General features: G+C 41.9%; 1 protein-coding gene across 1 annotated transcript in view; it reads right to left on the bottom strand.

Annotated features, from left to right (window-relative positions):
* atp1b1a (ATPase Na+/K+ transporting subunit beta 1a) overlaps positions 1 to 22,214 on the bottom strand; it is a 31,762-nt gene extending 9,548 nt beyond the window's left edge. The window contains exons 1-3 of the mRNA XM_084172013.1: positions 21,963 to 22,214; positions 15,844 to 15,972; positions 9,914 to 10,069 (exon numbers count right to left, since the gene is read on the bottom strand). Coding sequence (XP_084028139.1) covers positions 9,914 to 10,069; positions 15,844 to 15,972; positions 21,963 to 22,056 — 379 coding nt within the window. The 5' untranslated portion in view covers positions 22,057 to 22,214. The remainder of the gene's footprint in view (positions 1 to 9,913; positions 10,070 to 15,843; positions 15,973 to 21,962) is intronic.
* Between the last annotated feature and the right edge of the window lie 3,976 nt (positions 22,215 to 26,190).

The raw sequence follows: 26,190 nt of genomic DNA, 5'->3' as shown, positions 1-26,190 counted from the left end.
TCTGTACTAGGGTCTACTAGTCTGTAGTAGGGTCTACTAGTCTGTACTAGGGTCTACTAGTCTGTACTAGGGTCTACTAGTCTGTAGTAGTGTCTACTAGTCTGTACTAGGGTCTACTAGTCTGTACTAGGGTCTACTAGTCTGTACTAGTGTCTACTAGTCTGTACTAGGGTCTACTAGTCTGTAGTAGGGTCTACTAGTCTGTACTAGGGTCTACTAGTCTGTAGTAGTGTCTACTAGTCTGTAGTAGTGTCTACTAGTCTGTACGAGGGTCTACTAGTCTGTACTAGGGTCTACTAGTCTGTACTAGGGTCTACTAGTCTGTAGTAGGGTCTACTAGTCTGTAGTAGGGTCTACTAGTCTGTAGTAGGGTCTACTAGTCTGTACTAGGGTCTACTAGTCTGTACTAGGGTCTACTAGTCTGTACTAGGGTCTACTAGTCTGTAGTAGGGTCTACTAGTCTGTACGAGGGTCTACTAGTCTGTACTAGGGTCTACTAGTCTGTACTAGGGTCTACTAGTCTGTACTAGGGTCTACTAGTCTGTACTAGGGTCTACTAGTCTGTAGTAGGGTCTACTAGTCTGTAGTAGGGTCTACTAGTCTGTACTAGGGTCTACTAGTCTGTAGTAGGGTCTACTAGTCTGTAGTAGTGTCTACTAGTCTGTAGTAGGGTCTACTAGTCTGTACTAGGGTCTACTAGTCTGTACTAGGGTCTACTAGTCTGTACTAGGGTCTACTAGTCTGTACTAGGGTCTACTAGTCTGTACTAGGGTCTACTAGTCTGTACGAGGGTCTACTAGTCTGTACTAGGGTCTACTAGTCTGTACTAGGGTCTACTAGTCTGTACTAGGGTCTACTAGTCTGTACTAGGGTCTACTAGTCTGTACTAGGGTCTACTAGTCTGTAGTAGGGTCTACTAGGCTGTACGAGGGTCTACTAGTCTGTACTAGGGTCTACTAGTCTGTAGTAGGGTCTACTAGTCTGTACTAGTGTCTACTAGTCTGTACTAGGGTCTACTAGTCTGTAGTAGGGTCTACTAGTCTGTACTAGGGTCTACTAGTCTGTAGTAGTGTCTACTAGTCTGTACGAGGGTCTACTAGTCTGTACTAGGGTCTACTAGTCTGTAGTAGGGTCTACTAGTCTGTAGTAGTGTCTACTAGTCTGTACGAGGGTCTACTAGTCTGTACTAGGGTCTACTAGTCTGTACTAGGGTCTACTAGTCTGTACTAGGGTCTACTAGTCTGTAGTAGGGTCTACTAGTCTGTAGTAGGGTCTACTAGTCTGTACGAGGGTCTACTAGTCTGTACTAGGGTCTACTAGTCTGTACTAGGGTCTACTAGTCTGTAGTAGGGTCTACTAGTCTGTACGAGGGTCTACTAGTCTGTACTAGGGTCTACTAGTCTGTACTAGTGTCTACTAGTCTGTAGTAGGGTCTACTAGTCTGTACTAGTGTCTACTAGTCTGTACTAGGGTCTACTAGTCTGTACTAGGGTCTACTAGTCTGTAGTAGGGTCTACTAGTCTGTAGTAGGGTCTACTAGTCTGTACTAGGGTCTACTAGTCTGTAGTAGGGTCTACTAGTCTGTACTAGGGTCTACTAGTCTGTAGTAGTGTCTACTAGTCTGTACGAGGGTCTACTAGTCTGTACTAGGGTCTACTAGTCTGTACTAGGGTCTACTAGTCTGTACTAGGGTCTAGTAGTCTGTACTAGGGTCTAGTAGTCTGTAGTAGGGTCTACTAGTCTGTAGTAGGGTCTACTAGTCTGTACTAGGGTCTACTAGTCTGTAGTAGGGTCTACTAGTCTGTACTAGGGTCTACTAGTCTGTAGTAGGGTCTACTAGTCTGTACTAGGGTCTACTAGTCTGTACTAGGGTCTACTAGTCTGTACTAGGGTCTACTAGTCTGTACTAGGGTCTACTAGTCTGTACGAGGGTCTACTAGTCTGTAGTAGGGTCTACTAGTCTGTAGTAGGGTCTAGTAGTCTGTACTAGGGTCTACTAGTCTGTAGTAGGGTCTACTAGTCTGTACTAGGGTCTACTAGTCTGTACTAGGGTCTACTAGTCTGTACTAGGGTCTACTAGTACGAGGGTCTACTAGTCTGTACTAGGGTCTACTAGTCTGTACGAGGGTCTACTAGTCTGTACTAGGGTCTACTAGTCTGTACGAGGGTCTACTAGTCTGTACTAGGGTCTACTAGTCTGTACTAGGGTCTACTAGTCTGTACTAGGGTCTACTAGTCTGTACTAGGGTCTACTAGTCTGTACTAGGGTCTACTAGTCTGTAGTAGGGTCTACTAGTCTGTAGTAGGGTCTACTAGTCTGTACTAGGGTCTACTAGTCTGTAGTAGGGTCTACTAGTCTGTAGTAGTGTCTACTAGTCTGTAGTAGGGTCTACTAGTCTGTACTAGGGTCTACTAGTCTGTACTAGGGTCTACTAGTCTGTACTAGGGTCTACTAGTCTGTACTAGGGTCTACTAGTCTGTACGAGGGTCTACTAGTCTGTACTAGGGTCTACTAGTCTGTACTAGGGTCTACTAGTCTGTACGAGGGTCTACTAGTCTGTACTAGGGTCTACTAGTCTGTAGTAGGGTCTACTAGTCTGTACTAGGGTCTACTAGTCTGTACTAGGGTCTACTAGTCTGTAGTAGTGTCTACTAGTCTGTACTAGGGTCTACTAGTCTGTACTAGGGTCTACTAGTCTGTACTAGGGTCTAGTAGTCTGTACTAGGGTCTACTAGTCTGTACTAGGGTCTACTAGTCTGTACGAGGGTCTACTAGTCTGTAGTAGGGTCTACTAGTCTGTAGTAGGGTCTAGTAGTCTGTACTAGGGTCTACTAGTCTGTAGTAGGGTCTACTAGTCTGTACTAGGGTCTACTAGTCTGTACTAGGGTCTACTAGTCTGTACTAGGGTCTACTAGTCTGTACGAGGGTCTACTAGTCTGTACTAGGGTCTACTAGTCTGTACTAGGGTCTACTAGTCTGTAGTAGGGTCTACTAGTCTGTAGTAGTGTCTACTAGTCTGTACGAGGGTCTACTAGTCTGTACTAGGGTCTACTAGTCTGTACTAGGGTCTACTAGTCTGTACGAGGGTCTACTAGTCTGTACTAGGGTCTACTAGTCTGTACTAGGGTCTACTAGTCTGTAGTAGGGTCTACTAGTCTGTAGTAGGGTCTACTAGTCTGTACTAGGGTCTACTAGTCTGTACTAGGGTCTACTAGTCTGTACTAGGGTCTACTAGTCTGTACGAGGGTCTACTAGTCTGTACTAGGGTCTACTAGTCTGTACTAGTGTCTACTAGTCTGTAGTAGGGTCTACTAGTCTGTACTAGGGTCTACTAGTCTGTACTAGGGTCTACTAGTCTGTACTAGGGTCTAGTAGTCTGTACTAGGGTCTACTAGTCTGTACTAGGGTCTACTAGTCTGTACTAGGGTCTACTAGTCTGTACTAGGGTCTACTAGTCTGTACTAGGGTCTACTAGTCTGTAGTAGGGTCTACTAGTCTGTAGTAGTGTCTACTAGTCTGTACTAGGGTCTACTAGTCTGTAGTAGGGTCTACTAGTCTGTAGTAGGGTCTACTAGTCTGTACTAGGGTCTACTAGTCTGTAGTAGGGTCTACTAGTCTGTACTAGGGTCTACTAGTCTGTACTAGGGTCTACTAGTCTGTACTAGGGTCTACTAGTCTGTAGTAGGGTCTACTAGTCTGTACTAGGGTCTACTAGTCTGTAGTAGGGTCTACTAGTCTGTAGTAGGGTCTACTAGTCTGTAGTAGTGTCTACTAGTCTGTACTAGGGTCTACTAGTCTGTACTAGGGTCTACTAGTCTGTAGTAGGGTCTACTAGTCTGTACTAGGGTCTACTAGTCTGTACTAGGGTCTACTAGTCTGTACTAGGGTCTACTAGTCTGTAGTAGGGTCTACTAGTCTGTAGTAGGGTCTACTAGTCTGTACTAGGGTCTAGTAGTCTGTAGTAGGGTCTACTAGTCTGTACTAGGGTCTACTAGTCTGTACTAGGGTCTACTAGTCTGTACTAGGGTCTACTAGTCTGTAGTAGGGTCTACTAGTCTGTACTAGGGTCTACTAGTCTGTAGTAGTGTCTACTAGTCTGTAGTAGTGTCTACTAGTCTGTAGTAGGGTCTACTAGTCTGTACTAGGGTCTACTAGTCTGTACGAGGGTCTACTAGTCTGTACTAGGGTCTACTAGTCTGTACTAGGGTCTACTAGTCTGTAGTAGGGTCTACTAGTCTGTAGTAGGGTCTACTAGTCTGTACTAGGGTCTACTAGTCTGTACTAGGGTCTACTAGTCTGTACTAGGGTCTACTAGTCTGTACTAGGGTCTAGTAGTCTGTACTAGTGTCTACTAGTCTGTACTAGGGTCTACTAGTCTGTAGTAGGGTCTACTAGTCTGTACTAGGGTCTACTAGTCTGTACTAGGGTCTACTAGTCTGTACTAGGGTCTACTAGTCTGTACTAGGGTCTACTAGTCTGTAGTAGGGTCTACTAGTCTGTAGTAGGGTCTACTAGTCTGTACTAGGGTCTACTAGTCTGTACTAGGGTATATCTTCCTCAACGAAGACTATCCTGAAGCTGTGCGCCAGATATTTTGCTTCGTTTGCTCTTTTCCAAATTATGTATATCTCTGATAAGGGTCCATATTAATATATGTAGCCTTAGAAATAAGGTTCATGAAATCAATAACTTTCTAACATCAGATAACATACATATATTAGCTATTTCTGAGACTTAGATAATTCATTTGATGATATAGCAATAGCAATAGAAGAATATAACATCTATAGAAGAGACAGAAATGCTTATGGGGGAGGTGTTGCTGTATATATTCAGAGCCATATCCCTGTAATGCTTAGAGAAGATCTTGTCAAGTGTTATTGAAGTGTTGTGGTTGCAGGTTCACCTGGCACATCTAAAGCCTTTTTCGTTTTGGGGTGTTGCTATAGGCCACCAAGTGCTAACAGTCAATATCTAAATAATATGTGTGAAATGCTTGATAGCGTATGTGATGTAAACAGAGAGGTCTACTTTCTTGGGGACCTGAATATTGACTGGTTTTCATCAAGCTGTCCGCTCAAGAGGAAGCTTCTTACTGTAACCAGTGCCTGTAATCTGGTTCAGGTTATTAATCAACCTACCAGGGTGTTTACAAAAACTACAGGAACAAGATCAACCACATGTATCGATCACATTTTTACTAATACTGTAGAACTTTGTTCTAAAGCTGTATCCGTACCCATTGGATGCAGTGATCACAATATAGTGGCTATATCCAGGAAAGCCAAAGTTCCAAAAGCTGGGCCTAAAATAGTGTATGAGAGATCATATAAAATATTTAACTGTGACTCTTATGTGGATGATGTAAAAAATATTTGTTGGTCTGGTGTGATTAATAAGGAGCATCCAGATGCTGCACTTGATGAATTTATGAAATTGCTTCTTCCAATTATTGATAAACATGCACCTGTTAAGAAACTGACTGTTAGAGCTGTTAAGGTTCCATGGATTGATGAGGAATTGAAAAACTGTCTGGTTGAAAGAGACGGGGCAAAAGGAGTGGATAATAAGTCTGGCTGCACATCTGACTGGCAAACTTACTGAACAAAAATAAGAAGAAATTGTATTATGAAACAAAGATAAGTGATATAAAGTATCATGGTCAAAACATATAGATTCAATGGTTGTAAAGATGGGGAGAGGCCTGTCCGTAATAAAGAGACGCTCTGCTTTTTTGACACCACACTCCAAAAAGCAAGTTCTGCAGGCTCTAGTTTTGTCTAATCTTGATTATTGTCCAGTCATGTGGTCGAGTGCTGAAGGGAAAGACCTAGTTAAGCTGCAGCTGGCCCAGAACAGAGCAGGACCTAGTTAAGCTGCAGCTGGCCCAGAACAGAGCAGGACCTAGTTAAGCTGCAGCTGGCCCAGAACAGAGCAGGACCTAGTTAAGCTGCAGCTGGCCCAGAACAGAGCAGGACCTAGTTAAGCTGCAGCTGGCCCAGAACAGAGTGGCACGTCTTGCTCTTCATTGTAATCAGAGGGCTGATATAAATACTATGCATGCCAGTCTCTCTTGGCTAAGAGTTGAGGAGAGACTGACTGCCTCACTTCTTTTTATAAGAAACATGAATGTGTTGAAAATCCCAAATAGTTTGCATAGTCATCTTACACACATCTCTGACACACACACTTACCCCACCAGACATGCCACCAGGGGTCTTTTCACAGTCCCCAAATCCAGAACAAATTCAAGAAAGCGTAGAGTGTTACAGTGGGGAGAACAAGTATTTGATACACTGCCGATTTTGCAGGTTTTCCTACTTACAAAGCATGTAGAGGTCTGTAATTTTTATCATAGGTACACTTCAACTGTGAGAGACTGAATCTAAAACAAAAATCCAGAAAATCACATTGTATGATTTTTAAGTAATTCATTTGCATTTTATTGCATGACATAAGTATTTGATCACCTACCAACCAGTAAGAATTCTGGCTCTCACAGACCTGTTAGTTTTTCTTTAAGAAGCCCTCCTGTTCTCCACTCAGTACCTGTAGTAACTGCACCGGTTTGAACTCGTTACCTGTATAAAAGACACCTGTCCACACACTCAATCAAACAGTCTCCAACCTCTCCACAATGGCCAAGACCAGAGAGCTGTGTAAGGACATCAGGGATAAAATTGTAGACCTGCACAAGGCTGGGATGGGCTACAGGACAATAGGCAAGCAGCTTGGTGAGAAGGCAACAACTGTTGGCACAATTATCAGAAAACGGAAGAAGTTCAAGATGACGGTCAATCACCCTCGGTCTGGGGCTCCATGCAAGATCTCACCACGTGGGGCATCAATGATCATGAGGAAGGTGAGGGATCAGCCCAGAACTACATGGCAGGACCTGGTTGATGACCTGACGAGAGCTGGGACCACAGTCTCAAAGAAAACCATTAGTAACACACTACGCCGTCATGGATTAAAATCCTGCAGCGCACGCAAGGTCCCCCTGCTCAAACCAGCGCATGTCCAGGCCCGTCTGAAGTTTGCCAGTGACCATCTGGATGATCCAGAGGAGGAATGGGAGAAGGTCATGTGGTCTGATGAGACAAATATAGAGCTTTTTGCTCTAAACTCCACTCGCCGTGTTTGGAGGAAGAAGAAGGATGAGTACAACCCCAAGAACACCATCCCAACCGTGAAGCATGGAGGTGGAAACATCATTCTTTGGGGATGCTTTTCTGCAAAGGGGACAGGACGACTGCACCGTATTGAGGGGAGGATGGATGGGGCCATGTATCGCAAGATCTTGGCCAACAACCTCCTTCCCTTAGTAAGAGCATTGAAGATGGGTCGTGGCTGGGTCTTCCAGCATGACAACGACACGAAACACACAGCCAGGGCAACTAAGGAGTGGCTCCGTAAGAAGCATCTCAAGGTCCTGGAGTGGCCTAGCCAGTCTCCAGACCTGAACCCAATAGAAAATCTTTGGAGGGAGCTGAAAGTCCGTATTGCCCAGCGACAGCCCCGAAACCTGAAGGATCTGGAGAAGGTCTGTATGGAGGAGTGGGCCAAAATCCCTGCTGCAGTGTGTGCAAACCTGGTCAAGACCTACAGGAAACGTATGATCTCTGTAATTGCAAACAAAGGTTTCTGTACCAAATATTAAGTTCTGCTTTTCTGATGTATCAAATACTTATGTCATGCAATAAAATGCAAATTAATTACTTAAAAATCATACAATGTGATTTTCTGGATTTTTTTTTTTTCTCTCACAGTTGAAGTGTACCTATGATAAAAATTACAGACCTCTACATGTTTTGTAAGTAGGAAAACCTGCAAAATCGGCAGTGTATCAAATACTTGTTCTCCCCACTGTATATACAGTGAGGGAAAAAAGTATTTGATCTCCTGCTGATTTTGTACGTTTGCCCACTGACAAAGACATGATCAGTCTATAATTTTAATGGTAGGTTTATTTGAACAGTGAGAGACAGAATAACAACAAACAAATCCAGAAAGACGCATGTCAAAAATTTTATAAATTGATTTGCATTTTAATGAGGGAAATAAGTATTTGACCCCTCTGCAAAACATTACTTAGTACTTGGTGGCAAAACCCTTGTTGGCAATCACAGAGGTCAGACGTTTCTTGTAGTTGGCCACCAGGTTTGCACACATCTCAGGAGGGATTTTGTCCCACTCCTCTTTGCAGATTTTCTCCAAGTCATTAAGGTTTCGAGGCTGACGTTTGGCAACTCGAACCTTCAGCTCCCTCCACAGATTTTAATATAATAATAATATATAATATTTTCTATGGGATTAAGGTCTGGAGAATGGCTAGGCCACTCCAGGACCTTCATGTGCTTCTTCTTGAGCCACTCCTTTGTTGCCTTGGCCGTGTGTTTTGGGTCATTGTCATGCTGGAATACCCATCCACGACCCATTTTCAATGCCCTGGCTGAGGGAAGGAGGTTCTCACCCAAGATTTGACGGTACATGGCCCCGTCCATCGTCCCTTTGATGCGGTTTAGTTGTCCTGTCCCCTTAGCAGAAAAACACCCCCAAAGCATAATGTTTCCACCTCCATGTTTGAAGGTGGGGATGGTGTTCTTGGGGTCATAGGCAGCATTCCTCCTCCTCCAAACACGCGAGTTGAGTTGATGCCAAAGAGCTCGATTTTGGTCTCATCTGACCACAACACTTTCACCCAGTTCTCCTCTGAATCATTCAGATGTTCATTGGCAAACTTCAGACGGGCCTGTATATGTGCTTTCTTGAGCAGGGGGACCTTGCGGGCGCTGCAGGATTTCAGTCCTTCACGGCGTAGTGTGTTACCAATTGTTTTCTTGGTGACTATGGTCCCAGCTGCCTTGAGATCATTGACAAGATCCTCCCGTGTAGTTCTGGGCTGATTCCTCACCGTTCTCATGATCATTGCAACTCCACGAGGTGAGATCCTGCATGGAGCCCCAGGCCGAGGGAGATTGACAGTTATTTTGTGTTTCTTCCATTTGTGAATAATCGCACCAACTGTTGTCACCTTCTCACCAAGCTGCTTGGCGATGGTCTTGTAGCCCATTCCAGCCTTGTGTAGGTCTACAATCTTGTCCCTGACATCCTTGGAGAGCTCTTTGGTCTTGGCCATGGTGGAGAGTTTGGAATCTGATTGATTGATTGCTTCTGTGGACAGGTGTCTTTTATACAGGTAACAAGCTGAGATTAGGAGCACTCCCTTTAAGAGTGTGCTCCTAATCTCAGCTCGTTACCTGTATAAAAGACACCTGAAGCCAGAAGCAATCAATCAATCAGATTCCAAACTCTCCACCAGAAATCTTTCTGATTGAGAGGGGGTCAAATACTTATTTCCCTCATTAAAATGCAAATCAATTTATAACATTTTTGACATGCGTTTTTCTGGATTTTTGTTGTTGTTATTCTGTCTCTCACTGTTCAAATAAACCTACCATTAAAATTATAGACTGATCATGTCTTTGTCAGTGGCCAAACGTACAAAATCAGCAGGGGATCAAATACTTTTTTCCCTCACTGTAGAGCCATTATTGCATGGAACTCCGTTCCATCTCATATTGCTCAAATAAACAGCAAACCTGGTTTTAAAAAACTGATAAAGCAACACCTCACGGCACAACGCCTCTCCTCTATTTGACCTAAATAGTTTGTGTATATGTATTGATATGTAGGTGACGTGTGCCTTTTAAAAAAATGTATGTAGTTCTGTCCTTGAGCTGTTCTTATCTATTAATGTTCTGTATTATGTCATGATTCATGTTTTGTGTGGACCCCAGGAAGAGTAGCTGCTGCTTTCGCAACAGCTAATGGGGATCCTAATAAAATACCAAATACTAGTCTGTACTAGTCTGTACTAGTTTCTACTAGTTTCTACTAGTCTGTACTTGCCTCCACAGTCTTCGTACTTCATCTGGTCACTCTGCTTCTCCTCATTGTACATCTCCAGGAACTCCTTGATGCTCTTGGTGTACTTCAGATACGTCTCCACATCGTTGATATCGTAAGAGATCTCAAACTTTTCAGAGCGTGGGGTGTGTGACAGACCTGTAGGAAGACAACACGCTGGGTTAGTATGGATGACAGACCTGTAGGTAGACAACACACTGGGTTAGTATGGGTGACAGACCTGTAGGTAGACAACACACTGGGTTAGTATGGATGACAGACCTGTAGGTAGACAACACACTGGGTTAGTATGGATGACAGACCTGTAGGTAGACAACACACTGGGTTAGTATGGATGACAGACCTGTAGGTAGACAACACACTGGGTTAGTATGGATGACAGACCTGTAGGTAGACAACACACTGGGTTAGTATGGATGACAGACCTGTAGGTAGACAACACACTGGGTTAGTATGGATGACAGACCTGTAGGTAGACAACACACTGGGTTAGTATGGATGACAGACCTGTAGGTAGACAACACACTGGGTTAGTATGGATGACAGACCTGTAGGTAGACAACACACTGGGTTAGTATGGATGACAGACCTGTAGGTAGACAACACACTGGGTTAGTATGGATGACAGACCTGTAGGTAGACAACACACTGGGTTAGTATGGATGACAGACCTGTAGGTAGACAACACACTGGGTTAGTATGGATGACAGACCTGTAGGTAGACAACACACTGGGTTAGTATGGATGACAGACCTGTAGGTAGACAACACACTGGGTTAGTATGGATGACAGACCTGTAGGTAGACAACACACTGGGTTAGTATGGATGACAGACCTGTAGGTAGACAACACACTGGGTTAGTATGGATGACAGACCTGTAGGTATACAACACACTGGGTTAGTATGGATGACAGACCTGTAGGTAGACAACACACTGGGTTAGTATGGATGACAGACCTGTAGGTAGACAACACACTGGGTTAGTATGGATGACAGACCTGTAGGTAGACAACACACTGGGTTAGTATGGATGACAGACCTGTAGGTAGACAACACACTGGGTTAGTATGGATGACAGACCTGTAGGTAGACAACACACTGGGTTAGTATGGATGACAGACCTGTAGGTAGACAACACACTGGGTTAGTATGGATGACAGACCTGTAGGTAGACAACACACTGGGTTAGTATGGATGACAGACCTGTAGGTAGACAACACACTGGGTTAGTATGGATGACAGACCTGTAGGTAGACAACACACTGGGTTAGTATGGATGACAGACCTGTAGGTAGACAACACACTGGGTTAGTATGGATGACAGACCTGTAGGTAGACAACACACTGGGTTAGTATGGATGACAGACCTGTAGGTAGACAACACACTGGGTTAGTATGGATGACAGACCTGTAGGAAGACAACACACTGGGTTAGTATGGATGACAGACATGTAGGTAGACAACACACTGGGTTAGTATGGATGACAGACCTGTAGGTAGACAACACACTGGGTTAGTATGGATGACAGACCTGTAGGTAGACAACACACTGGGTTAGTATGGATGACAGACCTGTAGGTAGACAACACACTGGGTTAGTATGGATGACAGACCTGTAGGTAGACAACACACTGGGTTAGTATGGATGACAGACCTGTAGGTAGACAACACACTGGGTTAGTATGGATGACAGACCTGTAGGTAGACAACACACTGGGTTAGTATGGATGACAGACCTGTAGGTAGACAACACACTGGGTTAGTATGGATGACAGACCTGTAGGTAGACAACACACTGGGTTAGTATGGATGACAGACCTGTAGGTAGACAACACACTGGGTTAGTATGGATGACAGACCTGTAGGTAGACAACACACTGGGTTAGTATGGATGACAGACCTGTAGGTAGACAACACACTGGGTTAGTATGGATGATACAGATGAGACATGTAAAGAGATTTGTGATTTCTGTCTGTAAGTGAAAAGCGCTCTACAAATAAAATGTATTATTCTGATTGTTATTATTTGTATTCTTATTATTTGACAGACAGAAGTAAAAATCCCTAGATAAGAGATCAGTATAATCATAGAAATAGAATGAGTCCTCATTCATGAATCAGTCTGTGAGTAGAGAACTACGGAGGAAGATTTGCCAGAGGGAGAGGGCATCTAACAGGATTATAAATGGCCCATTCAAAAGGTCTACTGAAACCCAAAGTGGGTCCTACCACCCCCAAACACTACATACCAATGTAATAGGTATATATATAATCCTGAATTAAGTGACTTTCTTTGAGATTAAATCAAAATTCATTTTTAGCTATAAATGATGGTTAACCATTAATTAATTTCCGTTAGTGTGAATAAAATCATAAAAGCCTCGACCCCCCCCCCCCCCCCCCCCCCTCGGTGTCTAATCGTTCTCTTCAGATGGGCTCTGTTTAAACTGTGGTAGTAATTTTCCATGGACTGACAGCCCTGGTGCACACACAGGGTCACAGCTAGGTGTGGCATGAACACAGCGAGAGAAAGAGAGAGAGGGGGAGGAGACGAGAGAGAGAGAGGGGGGGAGACGAGAGAGAGAGAGGGGGAGGAAACGAGAGAGAGAGAGGGGGAGGAGACGAGAGAGAGAGAGGGGGAGGAGACGAGAGAGAGAGAGGGGGAGGAGACGAGAGAGAGAGGGGAAGGAGACGAGAGAGAGAGAGGGGGAGGAGACGAGAGAGAGAGAGGGGGAGGAGACGAGAGAGAGAGAGGGGGAGGAGACGAGAGAGAGAGAGAGGGGGAGGAGATGAGAGAGAGAGAGGGGGAGGAGACGAGACGAGAGGAAACGTCATTGTGTTTCTTTAACCACGCTCTTTTAACGTCCAAATAGGAATCCTCATCCAGTGTCTATTGTGTAAGATCTCAATGAAAACCAACCGTTCACGTCTTAAAGCTTAATGCTACTCAAAACATATGTCCTAGCACATGCTATGGGGAGTCACATGTTCAATATAGTCAAGTTGTTTTACTTCCAGTCAAGGCTTGTGAAAGTCTCTTCCATCCCCCCTCCCAACCGGCAGCCTCGCGTGCTCTTCACTCACAATGGAAACTTTTAGCCTCAGAATGAGAGCCTTCTCCTTCCTTTATCTGGCCACCAATGGAAACTCACGACACTCCACACCTACTTATGTGGTTTCTGCTGCCTCTCAGCGCGGGCCGGCCTTTGATAGTCAACAGCTTTGGAGGGGGAAATGGCCGACAGGCAAACAGGCCCATGTGCATGAAGCCAGTCTTTTACAATGGCTGCTAAAAACACAGCCTAGGTGACAGCATGTGCTGTGCAAACAGGCCTTGGCACAGCCAAACTCCCATATCTATTGAGTAAAACCAATTTTAATAAACTCCCATATCTATTGGGTGAAATACCACAGTGTGCCATCACAGCAGCAAGATTTGTGACCTGTTGCCACAAGAAAAGGGCAACCAGTGAAGAACAAACACCATTGTAAATACAACCCATATTTATGTTTATTTATTTTCCCTTTTGTACTTTAACTATTTGCACATCGTTACAACACTGTATATATACATAATATGACATTTGAAATGTCTTTATTCTTTTGGAACTTCAGAGTGTAATGTTTACTGTTCATTTCTATTGTTTATTTCACTTTTGTTTACTGCAATGTTAACATACGTTTCCCATGCCAATAAAGCCCTTACATTGAGAGAGAGAGAGAGAAACAGTGCTTCTAAATGTACTCCCAGTCAGATTAAGGAAGCAGTAAATTCTAATACAAAAGGCTGCACTGTTTCGACTCTTTCAACGTGCCTTCAAAAGATTACAGAAAGAATTTCTCCAAACAGGCTTAGGAGGTTTGATTCTCTGACTCCACGTTATGAAGAAAAAAACCTCCACTGCCTTTTCCAGGGAATGTAACGATTTAGGATCTTAATTTGATCACCCTGTTGCAGGAGAACCGTTGCAGGAAATGTAAAACTTGTAGTGTATTTGAGGTTTAAAAAGGCTTCTGGAGTTTGTAATATCCACTTAGAAATTTCAGACTTGATTTTCTCTTTTGAAAAATGGAGCAACCCCCTACAGAAATGTCCATTAATTATAATCCACATGATAATTCACATTTCCTGTTGCTGCAGGATTCTTCTGCTGCTGTAGCAAACTGGCTCATACAGGAGTACAGGCTCGTATGAGCGTGCACACGCAGGGTGTGAGAACCCGCTCCAAAGGATGTGTTCATGAACAGACAGGCAGTTGAGTCCCAGTAAAAACGGTGAATGCTGTGTCTCCCGGAGCTGAAGGCTGAGGAGGGAAGCTGGCAGGGAGGGAGGAGGAAGAGGGGAGGAGGAAGAGTGAAGGACAAAATGTCTGAAGCTGTCGGAGGTCAGAGGGACCTTCAGTGGGGAGGAGGCGGCGTTCAGGAGCAGGTTTTTACAGAAACCTTGGAAATAAGCAGTCAACCACATAACAGCAACATAAAGGGGCCCAGTAACCACAATCCTTCACCGACCGGGCAACAGTAACATGTTAGAAGCCCTTGAAGCTGCAATATGTACGTTTTTGGGGCAACCCGATCAAATTCACATAGAAATGTGAGTTATAGATCTGTCATTCTCATTGAAATCAAGTCTAAGAAGGTAGATCTGTTCTATCTGCACTATTTCTATGCTTCCCGTTCTTAAGTTTAGTTTTCCCGTCTGTTTCTTTTCGGTTTTGTACCCAACTTCTAACAGCTGAAAATACAATGTTTTTGGTTATGGAAAATATATTTCACAGCGGTTTATATGGTACAATGCATTATGGTCGATTCTGATAAAAGCCTATTCAAATATTCTCTTACATATTTGAGAACTTTATCTGGGCCTGTATTTCAAGTTTCAATATTATTTGCCATACATTTTACAGCTACTTACTATGCCTATATGTTTTAATCATGGTTGTATTTCCATTTATGTACACAGTATACATGTTCTCTGTAAAACACATTTACTACAGAAGCTATAATCGTTAAATTATAATGGCATTAAATATTTCTCGTTCCACTGAGCCAACGGAACATCGCAAACAGTGTCTTGATTGAAGATTTGATATAATCCCCCAATCACGACCAGCTCCAGAGCACATCTTTATACTTGGACACTTCAATTAGCATCTGATGGAAATCACACTTAACAAAATGATAAAAGGATATTGTATAAAGCACTATAAAGCAACAAAGCAGTATAAATCTGTATAAAGCAACATAATAAAGCAACATATAGCAACATAAAGCAGTATAAAGCAACACAAAGCAGTATAAAGCAACATAAAGCAGTATAAAGCAACACAAAGCAGTATAAAGCAACATAAAGCAGTATAAAGCAACATAAAGCAGTATAAAGCAACACAAAGCAGTATAAAGCAACATAAAGCAGTATAAAGCAACATAAAGCAGTATAAAGCAACACAAAGCAGTATAAAGCAGTATAAAGCAACACAAAGCAGTATAAAGCAACATAAAGCAGTATAAAGCAACACAAAGCAGTATAAAGCAACACAAAGCAGTATACAGCAGTATAATAAAGCAATATAAAGCAACACAAAGCAGTATAAAGCAACATAAAGCAGTATAAAGCAGTATAAAGCAGCATAAAGCAACACAAAGCAGTATAAAGCAACACAAAGCAGTATAAAGCAACACAAAGCAGTATAAAGCAGTATAAAGCAACACAAAGCAGTATACAGCAGTATAAAGCAACACAAAGCAGTATAAAGCAACACAAAGCAGTATAAAGCAACACAAAGCAGTATAAAGCAGTTTAAAGCAGCATAAAGCAGTTTAAAGCAGCATAAAGCAACACAAAGCAGTATAAAGCAGTATAAAGCAGCATAAAGATAAAGCAGTATAAGGGGAGTGGAGCAGTCTTTACCTGGTGGGGCGACTCTGTCCTGGTAGGTGGGTTTGTAGTTACTAAGGGTTAGCAGCAGGGCCTGGATGGTCCCAATGAAAATCCCAGCCAAGCATCCATAGAAGATCAGGTAGAACAACAAGATTTTAACTGTGGAGATAAAGAGAGAAGGGATTCATCACAAATGGACATATGGGACAGATTAGTAGTAGATGGTGTACTGATATGCACGTCCTGTTTTAGCAGATCTAACATGGTGAATAGGTGAAGTGGTGACTGGCGACAATACTCCAGTATTCCCCATCATCACCCTGCCAGGGCCCCTTTGAACATTTTGCCTGAATTGATTCTAACTGGAAATTCCAGGGAATCTTCCCTCTCCTTAGACACTTGCCTGGCTGGCTGCTGAACAGAAGACGTCTGGGGTTTAAAGTGCTGAGCCATGCATGGTGTGGCGTGGCTGGCTAGAATTCAAATAATCATCAAAATACAGAAAAGCAAGTTTGAAGTTATGTTCTTTAACCATAGATACTGTTATTTGAGGGTTAGATGGATACAATGCTGATTGAGATGACTTTCAATCTAATTCAGTGTGTCCTCCTTTGCCACCAGAGCCCAGTAACTAATGGACATGTCTATAAAATCACTTTCCAAATGGCTGAAAAACCAACCAAACATCTGCTTATCTAAACTAAGCTTATGCTGTCATTATAAAGTGCTTACGATCCAATATGAGAAGTCATTCAATTATTTATTTAATTACAAAGACAGTAAATCCCTGTGAGAGGCATAAGAGTGTTCATCTTCCTGGTACTCTAAACTAAATCTCTATGGTTTTACTTTCTCTGAATTGACTGTAAACTTCAGTGTAGCTTCTACAGCCTGTTTAATGCCAGGGTAGATACAACTCCTGTTGCTAGTACCAAACAACTACTATAGCACATTCCCTACCCTACTCTATTCTACACCACACTACTGTTCTCTACTCCATACGCTGTGTGTTGAAATTAATCTCGTCTCCCATGATGCAATAGTAACGGAGGGCAACAACACTTCCAGTCTAGCAGGATGAGTCACTCTGGCTCGTTGTCGATGGTTACCAGTCCCTCTCCTCTATCGGTCTCATTTCCAAACATCCCCAAACTCATACCCCTCCCCCACCTCACATCACACTGGGCCGTGCAGTCAGGCAGGCAGGATAGACCTGTTACTTTCTCTGTGAAGGTGACAGGCTGGCCAATAGTAAATCAACCCTGCTGCCCTTAACCTTGGGTCATAACAAAACATCCAGTGACTAAACAATCTACAGGAAACACTTTTACTATTGCATTGGTTGAGCAGAATAACTTAATAGTGTAACAGTGTGTGAGAGAGAGAGAAAGAGAGAGAGAGAGAGAAAGAGACAGACAGAGAGAGACAGAGAGAGAGAGAGAGAGAGAGAGAGAGAGAGAGAGAGAGAGAGAGAGAGAGAGAGAGAGAGAGAGAGAGAGAGAGAGAGAGAGAGAGAGAGAGAGAGAGGCTGGCTGTGGTTACCATGGCAGTGAGCTCTGGGGTGAGAGAGAGAGATGCAAACCAGTTGCATCAAAGGTGACCATGGCTGTCTATAGAAACCAATAGTAATGGTGTATTTTTGCAGGCATAGAGTACCTCAGTATGAGTCATAATATCCATAAAACCTAGCGGTCAAACAAGGAAATGGTTCCAATTGTTTTTCCACCGTTCATTTTTCCCATAGGGGATTTTAGAAACACTTAAAATAAGGGCGTGACGTTTTGAAAAACCGTGTAAATCTCTCTAGGGCAAGGTGACTTATCAATATATTTGCCTGTATTTACCCCCAAAAAATTAAATGCTAATTAGATGCTAATGTGGCTATCATAAAGAACTACAAATGCCATGATGATCTGGACGAGACTGCCGAATCGAGGCAAAGGTAAGAATCTCTGGATTAATGATCTAATGTTAGCTAAATTTAGTAATGAATAAATTGGCTACATTTCTTTAAATTGACAATTCTGTGAACTGTCTTGTGCAAGTTTTAAATTGACACAATACCTGTTAGTAAAGGTGTCTGTTAGAGATGACGTGCAGGAGCTTGCAGGGATTTGTAGTCTTGCATGATGTCTACTTTGATGCTAATTAGCATTTTTTAAACTGAGTGTAAATGGAGCCGAATATATTGATAAAAGTCAACTTGTCCGAGAGAGATTTACATGGTTATCAAAACATCACGCCAGGGTAAGCCTACACGAAACACAGCCCTTATTTTAAATGTTTCTAATATCCCCTATGGGAAAAATGAATGGTGGAAAAAACGACTGGAACCATTTCCCTGTTTGACCGCTAGGTTTTATGGGTATTATGACACCTCCACTGTGGGACTCTATTAACAGAGGCTTGTTGGTCAAAACCTATGGGTTTTTGGATAAACGCCTAAAATAAGGTCTGTGGTAAACACAGCCTTAGGAGATCGTATACTTTTGTTCTATGAGATAATCTTCATCAGCTAAAGTCTTGGTGGCCTTGTGGTTAAAGTGTCCTGAGACTGAGAAGGTTATGAGTTCAATCCCGGGCAGAGTCATACCAAAGACTGTAAAAATGGGACCTGATGTGTCTCTGCTTGGCACTCAGCATTAAGGAGATAGATTTGGGGGTAAGGATCTGCGATAGACTGGCATCCTGTCCAGGGGCTGTACTTGTACCCGCTACAGAAACAGGAGATCGGCTCCTGCCCTACGAGCCGTTTCGGCTCACACAAGCCAAGGCTACTTACTTGACTGACTGATATTACAAAACTTATGATATCCTATTCCTGTGTTATCCTCAGACCTTATTGTCCAAAACCCCCTCCAAAAGCCCCATTAATTTCCCCATAGGCATTGTCCAATGAGCCATGGTTAACTCATTTTCGTACCTGGCGAGCTCTATAGGCCTGTTCCAAAGTCTAAATTAATTTATTAGTCTCGCAAATCCGTGTTTTTCTTACACACCCACGACCACATATTGTGTGGAAGCTCAGGGGGAATAGCTCAATTCAGACCGCTATCTCTCTTTCGTCTCTCTTGTAAAAAGACCCGTCGGACCACTGAGTGAATGTGATCACCTCTAGACAAGTGAGTATTATCAAGTGTTAACCATTTAAATGTTATTTAACCCCCCTACAGGCCTAATTGGCCAATAGGAGACTTGTTGAATGCCTTCCAGTCCTTGTGATAACCTCGCTCTCTCTCAGCTCGGTCTATGCCCCCCCCCCCCCCTCCCCTCCCCAGAACAGCAGGGTAGACAGTCAGGCAGGCTTTACATTTTAGTCATTTAGCAGACGCTCTTATCCAGAGCGACTTACAGTTAGTGAGTGCATACATTTGTGTTGTGAATGGACAACTCAGGCACGTTCTCACATTTCTCAAGGCAAGCAGCACAGAGATTGCTGAGATTATCATAATTGTCCTATTTCGTGCAATGGGACCGTATACGCTTACTTTTCAAAAGGCTATTAGGCACTGGGTAGACGCAAGTATTACAGTTATTTCACCGTCATTGGATACAAGTGTCACTAAATGAAGACCTGAATCAATGTAGCCTACTGTAGTAGCCTATACCTACCACTTTTGATGATGACCAATTGTGATTTGATGCGAAAAATGAGATGGTGCTGCACAGCCAGCATAGCCAAAGGGTTATTGGAAGGCTTATCCTGGGGCGGGGCGGCAGGTAGTTTAGTGGTTAAGAGCGTTGTGCCAGTAACCAAAAGGTCGCTGGTTCTAATCCCCGAGCCGACTAGGTGAAAAAAATCTGCCGATGTGCCCTTGAGCAAGGCACTTAGCCCTAATTGCTCCTGTAAATCGCTCTGGATAAGAGCGTCTGCTAAATAACGTAAATGCAATAACCTCTGCAACCTGGTCTCAGAGCTTTTTCGTATTATTCTGTACATAAATCAGCGCCACTCCTTTAGTATGATATTTTACATTTCGTATGGTATGTATTAATTTGTGGATGTCCATCACCCATTTTGTATGATATGTTATGAACTACAATTTATTTGTATTATATGTCACGAATTCTAGCTAGGCTAGGGGTTAGGATTACATTTATGAGTTAGGTTAAAGACTTAAGGGTTAGCTAACATGCTAAGTAGTTGCAAAGTAGCTAAAAGGTAGTAAGTAGTTAGCTAAAATGCTAAAGTTGTATGTGATGAGATTCGAACTCGCAACCTTTGGGTTGTTAGACATTCACGTTATACACCCACCCATCCACCCGACTTTCGTTCTTGCCTTAAGTAACCATCTGTCTTATGTAACCATATCAAACATAACATATCGTGTAAAATGATATCATACTAATTTTTCAGTCCCGGATTTACTTTACTATGTTACGATAGTGTATGAGACCAGGCTGCAACAAGCGCATCGATTTGGTCCGACGTGCTCTTGATAATACCTTGCGCGATATCCATTTTACATGTACATTTTAGTCATTTAGCAGACGCTCTTATCCAGAGCGACTTACAGTTAGTGAGTGCATACATATTTTTATTTATTTTTCATACCCCCCGTGGGAATCTAACCCACAACCCTGTCGTTGCAAACACCATGCTCTACCAACTGAGCGACATCCCTGCCAGCCATTCCCTCCCCTACCCTGGACGACGCTGGGCCAATTGTGCGCCGCCCCATGGGTCTCCCGGTCATGGCCGGCTACGACAGAGATATGTAGGCTACGCAAACACAGGCAACACGCCAGAAACCTTGGAACTTTCTACACGTAGCTAGCTACTTTCATTGAGCTTCTGAATTCATTCAAAGAACAGCAACAGTTTCGACAGATACACCAACACTTCTCAGTGAACAGGCGCCCTTTGCGTTACCAACAATAGTCTGTCCGCTTTCAGGAAACAACTGGCAACCCGTCGACGATTGACTTGATCCTGTGTCCCCTACTAGAGCGTACTATCGAAGTCTTTCTTTTTCTCGTATTGTGAAAGCCTACGGTAATAATCGCCCTACCTATGTGAACTCGAGGAATTGATTTAAGCAACAAATTGTTAGCAGTAGCTGCTAAAAGAAACAAAGTTGTCTGTGGGGGGGTGGCCCTAGAGAAACCGAGCATGTGAGTCGTGAGCTGATCTTCCTCTTCCTATGTAGAAAAAGCGCCGAGATAAAACCTAAATGTTGCCAATAGATAAACTAGCTACCTACTGCAACAGTCTCCCACTCGAAAAAATGTAACGATGACGTCAGTGTTACAATGTTGCAAGCTCACCAGTTGAACAGAAAAGTGGCTCATTGGTAAATCAATGCTCATTGTTGGCTTCATGTCCATTACATTCTCTCGGTTCAAAACTATGACATCAGCTTCAGGCGAAAGGGCCTGATCACCTTGACTACTAACCTTGAACCCTGATTCCTTTAAAAACAACAACGGTATTGGGATTAAACAGCTAATTGACGAGGTTATGGTTGTTCCCCTGTCATTTGGCACATTATCTTGTTCAGAGAAAGAAAGCAACTCATATTTCTCAACTTTATCAATTTTCTCCAATCTAGGCTAAGTATGTGACACCAGAAACAAGCATGCCATTTTGGCAAGACAAGCACATGTTAGTTGCAATCCAACACTCCGGAATGCCACCATATAATGTCAATTATGTCCTTCAAAATGACCTCTTTGGCAAAGGACACAGACTCTGGCTTTCGCTGTACATGATCAACCCCGTTAAACGAACAATAACGGATAGGAACATTATTAACGTTCACTGGACCTAAAAGTCTGAATATATTTAAATTGCCTTTTAGACAGTCCTACTTATCATTACATTTATTGTAATCGTATTCCATCAATAGGTTATAAGGTTATTTTTTACAGATTTGTTGTTTATAAATCACGTTTAATTCATTTAATATGTTTCTCCTGTAATTTTGCCATTGAACGTGAATTTCACGAAATAGCATGCTCTGTCCAATCAAACAGGTGCTGTATTTCTCAATCAGGAAATACAGAAAGAGTCTGAAACTCTGTGCCGTTACAGTATTCTGAGAATACACAGAAACAACAGGGCTAAAACTCTTTATCATTTTTATCCTCGAGTTAATATCCCGAAAAGCGTCGATTAAAAGTAGCTTATTACGGATTTATGTACTTACACCAACTGCCACCCGTGCGTCCTAGAAATTCCTTCCTTTCCGAATTCCACACAAAGCTCTTCCATCCACCGTCTCCATCTTTATTTGCCGACATATTTTTTGCCTTTTAATTTCCCTTTTCAATTAATATTCTTTAATGGGCTTAGGTACCCGATTCCTGTACTGTCCCCTGTACAGAATAGTAAAGGACAGTGTCGTACCCGGTTCTCCTATTGTACCCCACACAATTTATCTCTTATGGTAACTAACTCCGCCCGCAAACTCGTGTAATAAGTTACCTACAAAGAGGGGGGGGCTAACTCTGGCAAATCACAAGCAGCCATCCTTTTGCGTAAGAATCGTATGCAAGGGGGCAACTGCTATGACCACTGTTCAATGAAGCGAGGCAGCTCCAGGCGGTTCAAAACGAAATGGTGTGAACTAAAATGGTAGAATTCTAAAAATGAAATAGAATTCTAATTCTATGGTGATGTCATAAGCTCCGCAACATTCTATGAACATTCTTGGAGTTCTATTATGACATCACATGTTTAAAGTAATTCTATTTCTCAGGAGTCAACTTTGTACTTTGGTAAATTTGATTATAATTCTTGCTAAATATCACATCCATGAAATGAATTGTTTAAGGAAAAAAAACGTATTTTTCAATATTTTTTAAGGTAGACATGAATAATTACTTTGCCACATTGAATATTATGCTCTGTGAGAATAAGAAGGTATTGAAATCAATTGATACTCTTGAGCTTTGAATGTAAAACCCTGTATGAGTTTCTGTTTCTGTGTTTATCGGTTTGTAATGTTTGTGTTACATTTTTTTAAGAAGGATGTATAGATTTTTGTAACACATTTTAATTTGTATCCTTCGAAATGTATGGGATTTTAATAATTCAAAAAATAAAAATGATTGTACTTTGGGACTTTGTTCTTGGTTAATTCTTAACAAAGCTGTTAATAAAGAACGCACTTTAGACACAGCCCCTGCCCTTTTGATTGAATAACATAAGAGAGAAATAGAACTGTAAAGTGTTATAATATGGTAACTAATGAGCTACATTCACTTTGTGAAAAGTTGGTTTTTCCTGATCAGGTTTTTTCCCTGGTCAGGAAATAGTTATTCCTGGTCAGGTCACATGGTCGGAAAAATACTTTTTTATTTGACCAGGTTATCCCATTGAGGTCAAAACAAGGGAGACCTGGCCACTGCTTTCACTGACATCATGGCTTGTTTAGAACTCCTGGTACATGGGCTGACATAAAGCTTTAAAATATTATTAAAGCTTGTATTGATACGACAACTCATCAGTAAGACAACTCATCAGTAAGACAACTCATCAGTAGATCAGTAAGACAACTCATCAGCAAGACAACTCATCAGTAGGACAACTCATCAGTAGGACAACTCATCAGTAAGACAACTCATCAGTAGGACAACTCATCAGTAGGACAACTCATTAAGAATACAACTCATCAGTAGGACAACTCATCAGTAAGACAACTCATTAAGAATACAACTCATCAGTAGGACAACTCATCAGTAAGACAACTCATTAGTAATACAACTCATCAGTAAGACAAATCATCAGTAAGACAACTCATTAGTAAAACAACTCATCAGTAGATCAGTAAGACAACTCATCAGTAGGACAACTCATCAGTAAGACAACTCATCAGTAAGACAACTCATCAGTAGATCAGTAAGACAACTCATCAGTAAGACAGCTCATCAATAGATCAGTAAGACAACTCATCAGTAAGACAACTCATCAGTAGGACAACTCATCAGTAAGACAACTCATCAGTAGATCAGTAAGACAACTCATCAGTAAGACAGCTCATCAATAGATCAGTAAGACAACTCAAAAGTAAGACAACTCATCAGTAGGACAACTCATCAGTAGGACAACTCATCAGTAAAACAACTCATCAGTAGGACAACTCATCAGTAGGTCAGTAAGACAACTCATCAGTATATCAGTAAGACAACTCATCAGTAAGACAACTCATCAGTAGGACAACTCATCAGTAAGACAACTCATCAGTATATCAGTAAGACAACTCATCAGTAAGACAACTCATCAGTAGGACAACTCATCAGTAAGACAACTCATCAGTAAGACAACTCATCAGTAAGACAACTCATCAGTAGGACAACTCATCAGTAAGACAAGTCATCAGTAAGAAAACTCATCAGTAGATCAGTAAGACAAATCATCAGTAAGAAAACTCATCAGTAAGACAACTCATCAGTAAGACAACTCATTAGTAATACAACTCATCAGTAGGACAACTCATCAGTAAGACAACTCATTAGTAATACAACTCATCAATAGATCAGTAAGACAACTCATCAGTAAGACAACTCATCAGTAAGACAAATCATCAGTAGATCAGTAAGACAACTCATCAGTAAGACAACTTATTAGTAATACAACTCATCAGTAGATCAGTAAGACAACTCATCAGTAAGACAACTCATCAGTAGATCAGTTAGACAACTCATCAGTAGGACAACTCATCAGTAAGACAACTCATCAGTAAGACAACTCATCAATAGATCAGTAAGACAACTCATCAGTAAGACAACTCATCAGTAGGACAACGCATCAGTAGGACAACACATCAGTAAAACAACTAATCAGTAAGACAACTCATCAGTAGATCACTAAGACAACTCATCAGTTAGACAACTCATCAGTAGATCAATAAGACAACTCATCAGTAAGACAACTCATCAGTAAGACAACTCATCAGTAAGACAACTCATCAGTAAGACAACTCATCAGTAGGACAACTCATCAGTAGATCAGTAAGACAACTCATCAGTAAGACAACTCATCAGTAAGACAACTCATCAGTAACACAACTCATCAGTAGGACAACTCATCAGTAGATCAGTAAGACAACTCATCAGTAAGACAACTCATCAGTAAGACAACTCATCAGTAAGACAACTCATCAGTAACACAACTCATCAGTAGGACAACTCATCAGTAGATCAGTAAGACAACTCATCAGTAGATCAGTAAGACAACTCATTAGTAAGACAACTCATCAGTAGGACAACTCATCAGTAAGACAACTCATCAGTAGATCAGTAAGACAACTCATCAGTAAGACAACTCATCAGTAAGACAACTCATCAGTAATACAACTCATCAGTAAGACAACTCATCAGTAGGACAACTCATCAGTAAGACAAGTCATCAGTAAGAAAACTCATCAGTAGATCAGTAAGACAAATCATCAGTAAGACAACTCATCAGTAAGACAAATGATCAGCAGATCAGTAAGACAACTCATCAGTAAGAAAACTCATCAGTAAGACAACTCATCAGTAAGACAACTCATTAGTAATACAACTCATCAGTAGGACAACTCATCAGTAAGACAACTCATTAGTAATACAACTCATCAATAGATCAGTAAGACAACTCATCAGTAAGACAACTTATTAGTAATACAACTCATCAGTAGATCAGTAAGACAACTCATCAGTAAGACAGCTCATCAGTAAGACAACTCATCAGTAGATCAGTTAGACAACTCATCAGTAGGACAACTCATCAGTAAGACAACTCATCAGTAAGACAACTCATCAATAGATCAGTAAGACAACTCATCAGTAAGACAACTCATCAGTAGGACAACGCATCAGTAGGACAACACATCAGTAAAACAACTAATCAGTAAGACAACTCATCAGTAGATCACTAAGACAACTCATCAGTTAGACAACTCATCAGTAGATCAATAAGACAACTCATCAGTAAGACAACTCATCAGTAAGACAACTCATCAGTAGATCAGTAAGACAACTCATTAGTAAGACAACTCATCAGTAAGACAACTCATCAGTAAGACAACTCATCAGTAAGACAACTCATCAGTAACACAACTCATCAGTAGGACAACTCATCAGTAGATCAGTAAGACAACTCATCAGTAAGACAACTCATCAGTAAGACAACTCATCAGTAAGACAACTCATCAGTAACACAACTCATCAGTAGGACAACTCATCAGTAGATCAGTAAGACAACTCATCAGTAGATCAGTAAGACAACTCATTAGTAAGACAACTCATCAGTAGGACAACTCATCAGTAAGACAACTCATCAGTAGATCAGTAAGACAACTCATCAGTAAGACAACTCATCAGTAAGACAACTCATCAGTAAGAAAACTCATCAGTAATACAACTTATCAGTAAGACAACTCATCAGTAAGA

Source organism: Coregonus lavaretus, assembly GCF_964263955.1.
Source record: "Coregonus lavaretus genome assembly, chromosome: 11".
Classification (NCBI taxonomy): domain Eukaryota; kingdom Metazoa; phylum Chordata; class Actinopteri; order Salmoniformes; family Salmonidae; genus Coregonus; species Coregonus lavaretus.
The sequence above is the reverse complement of the archived record's forward strand: the minus strand, read 5'-3'. Positions and strand labels throughout refer to the sequence as shown.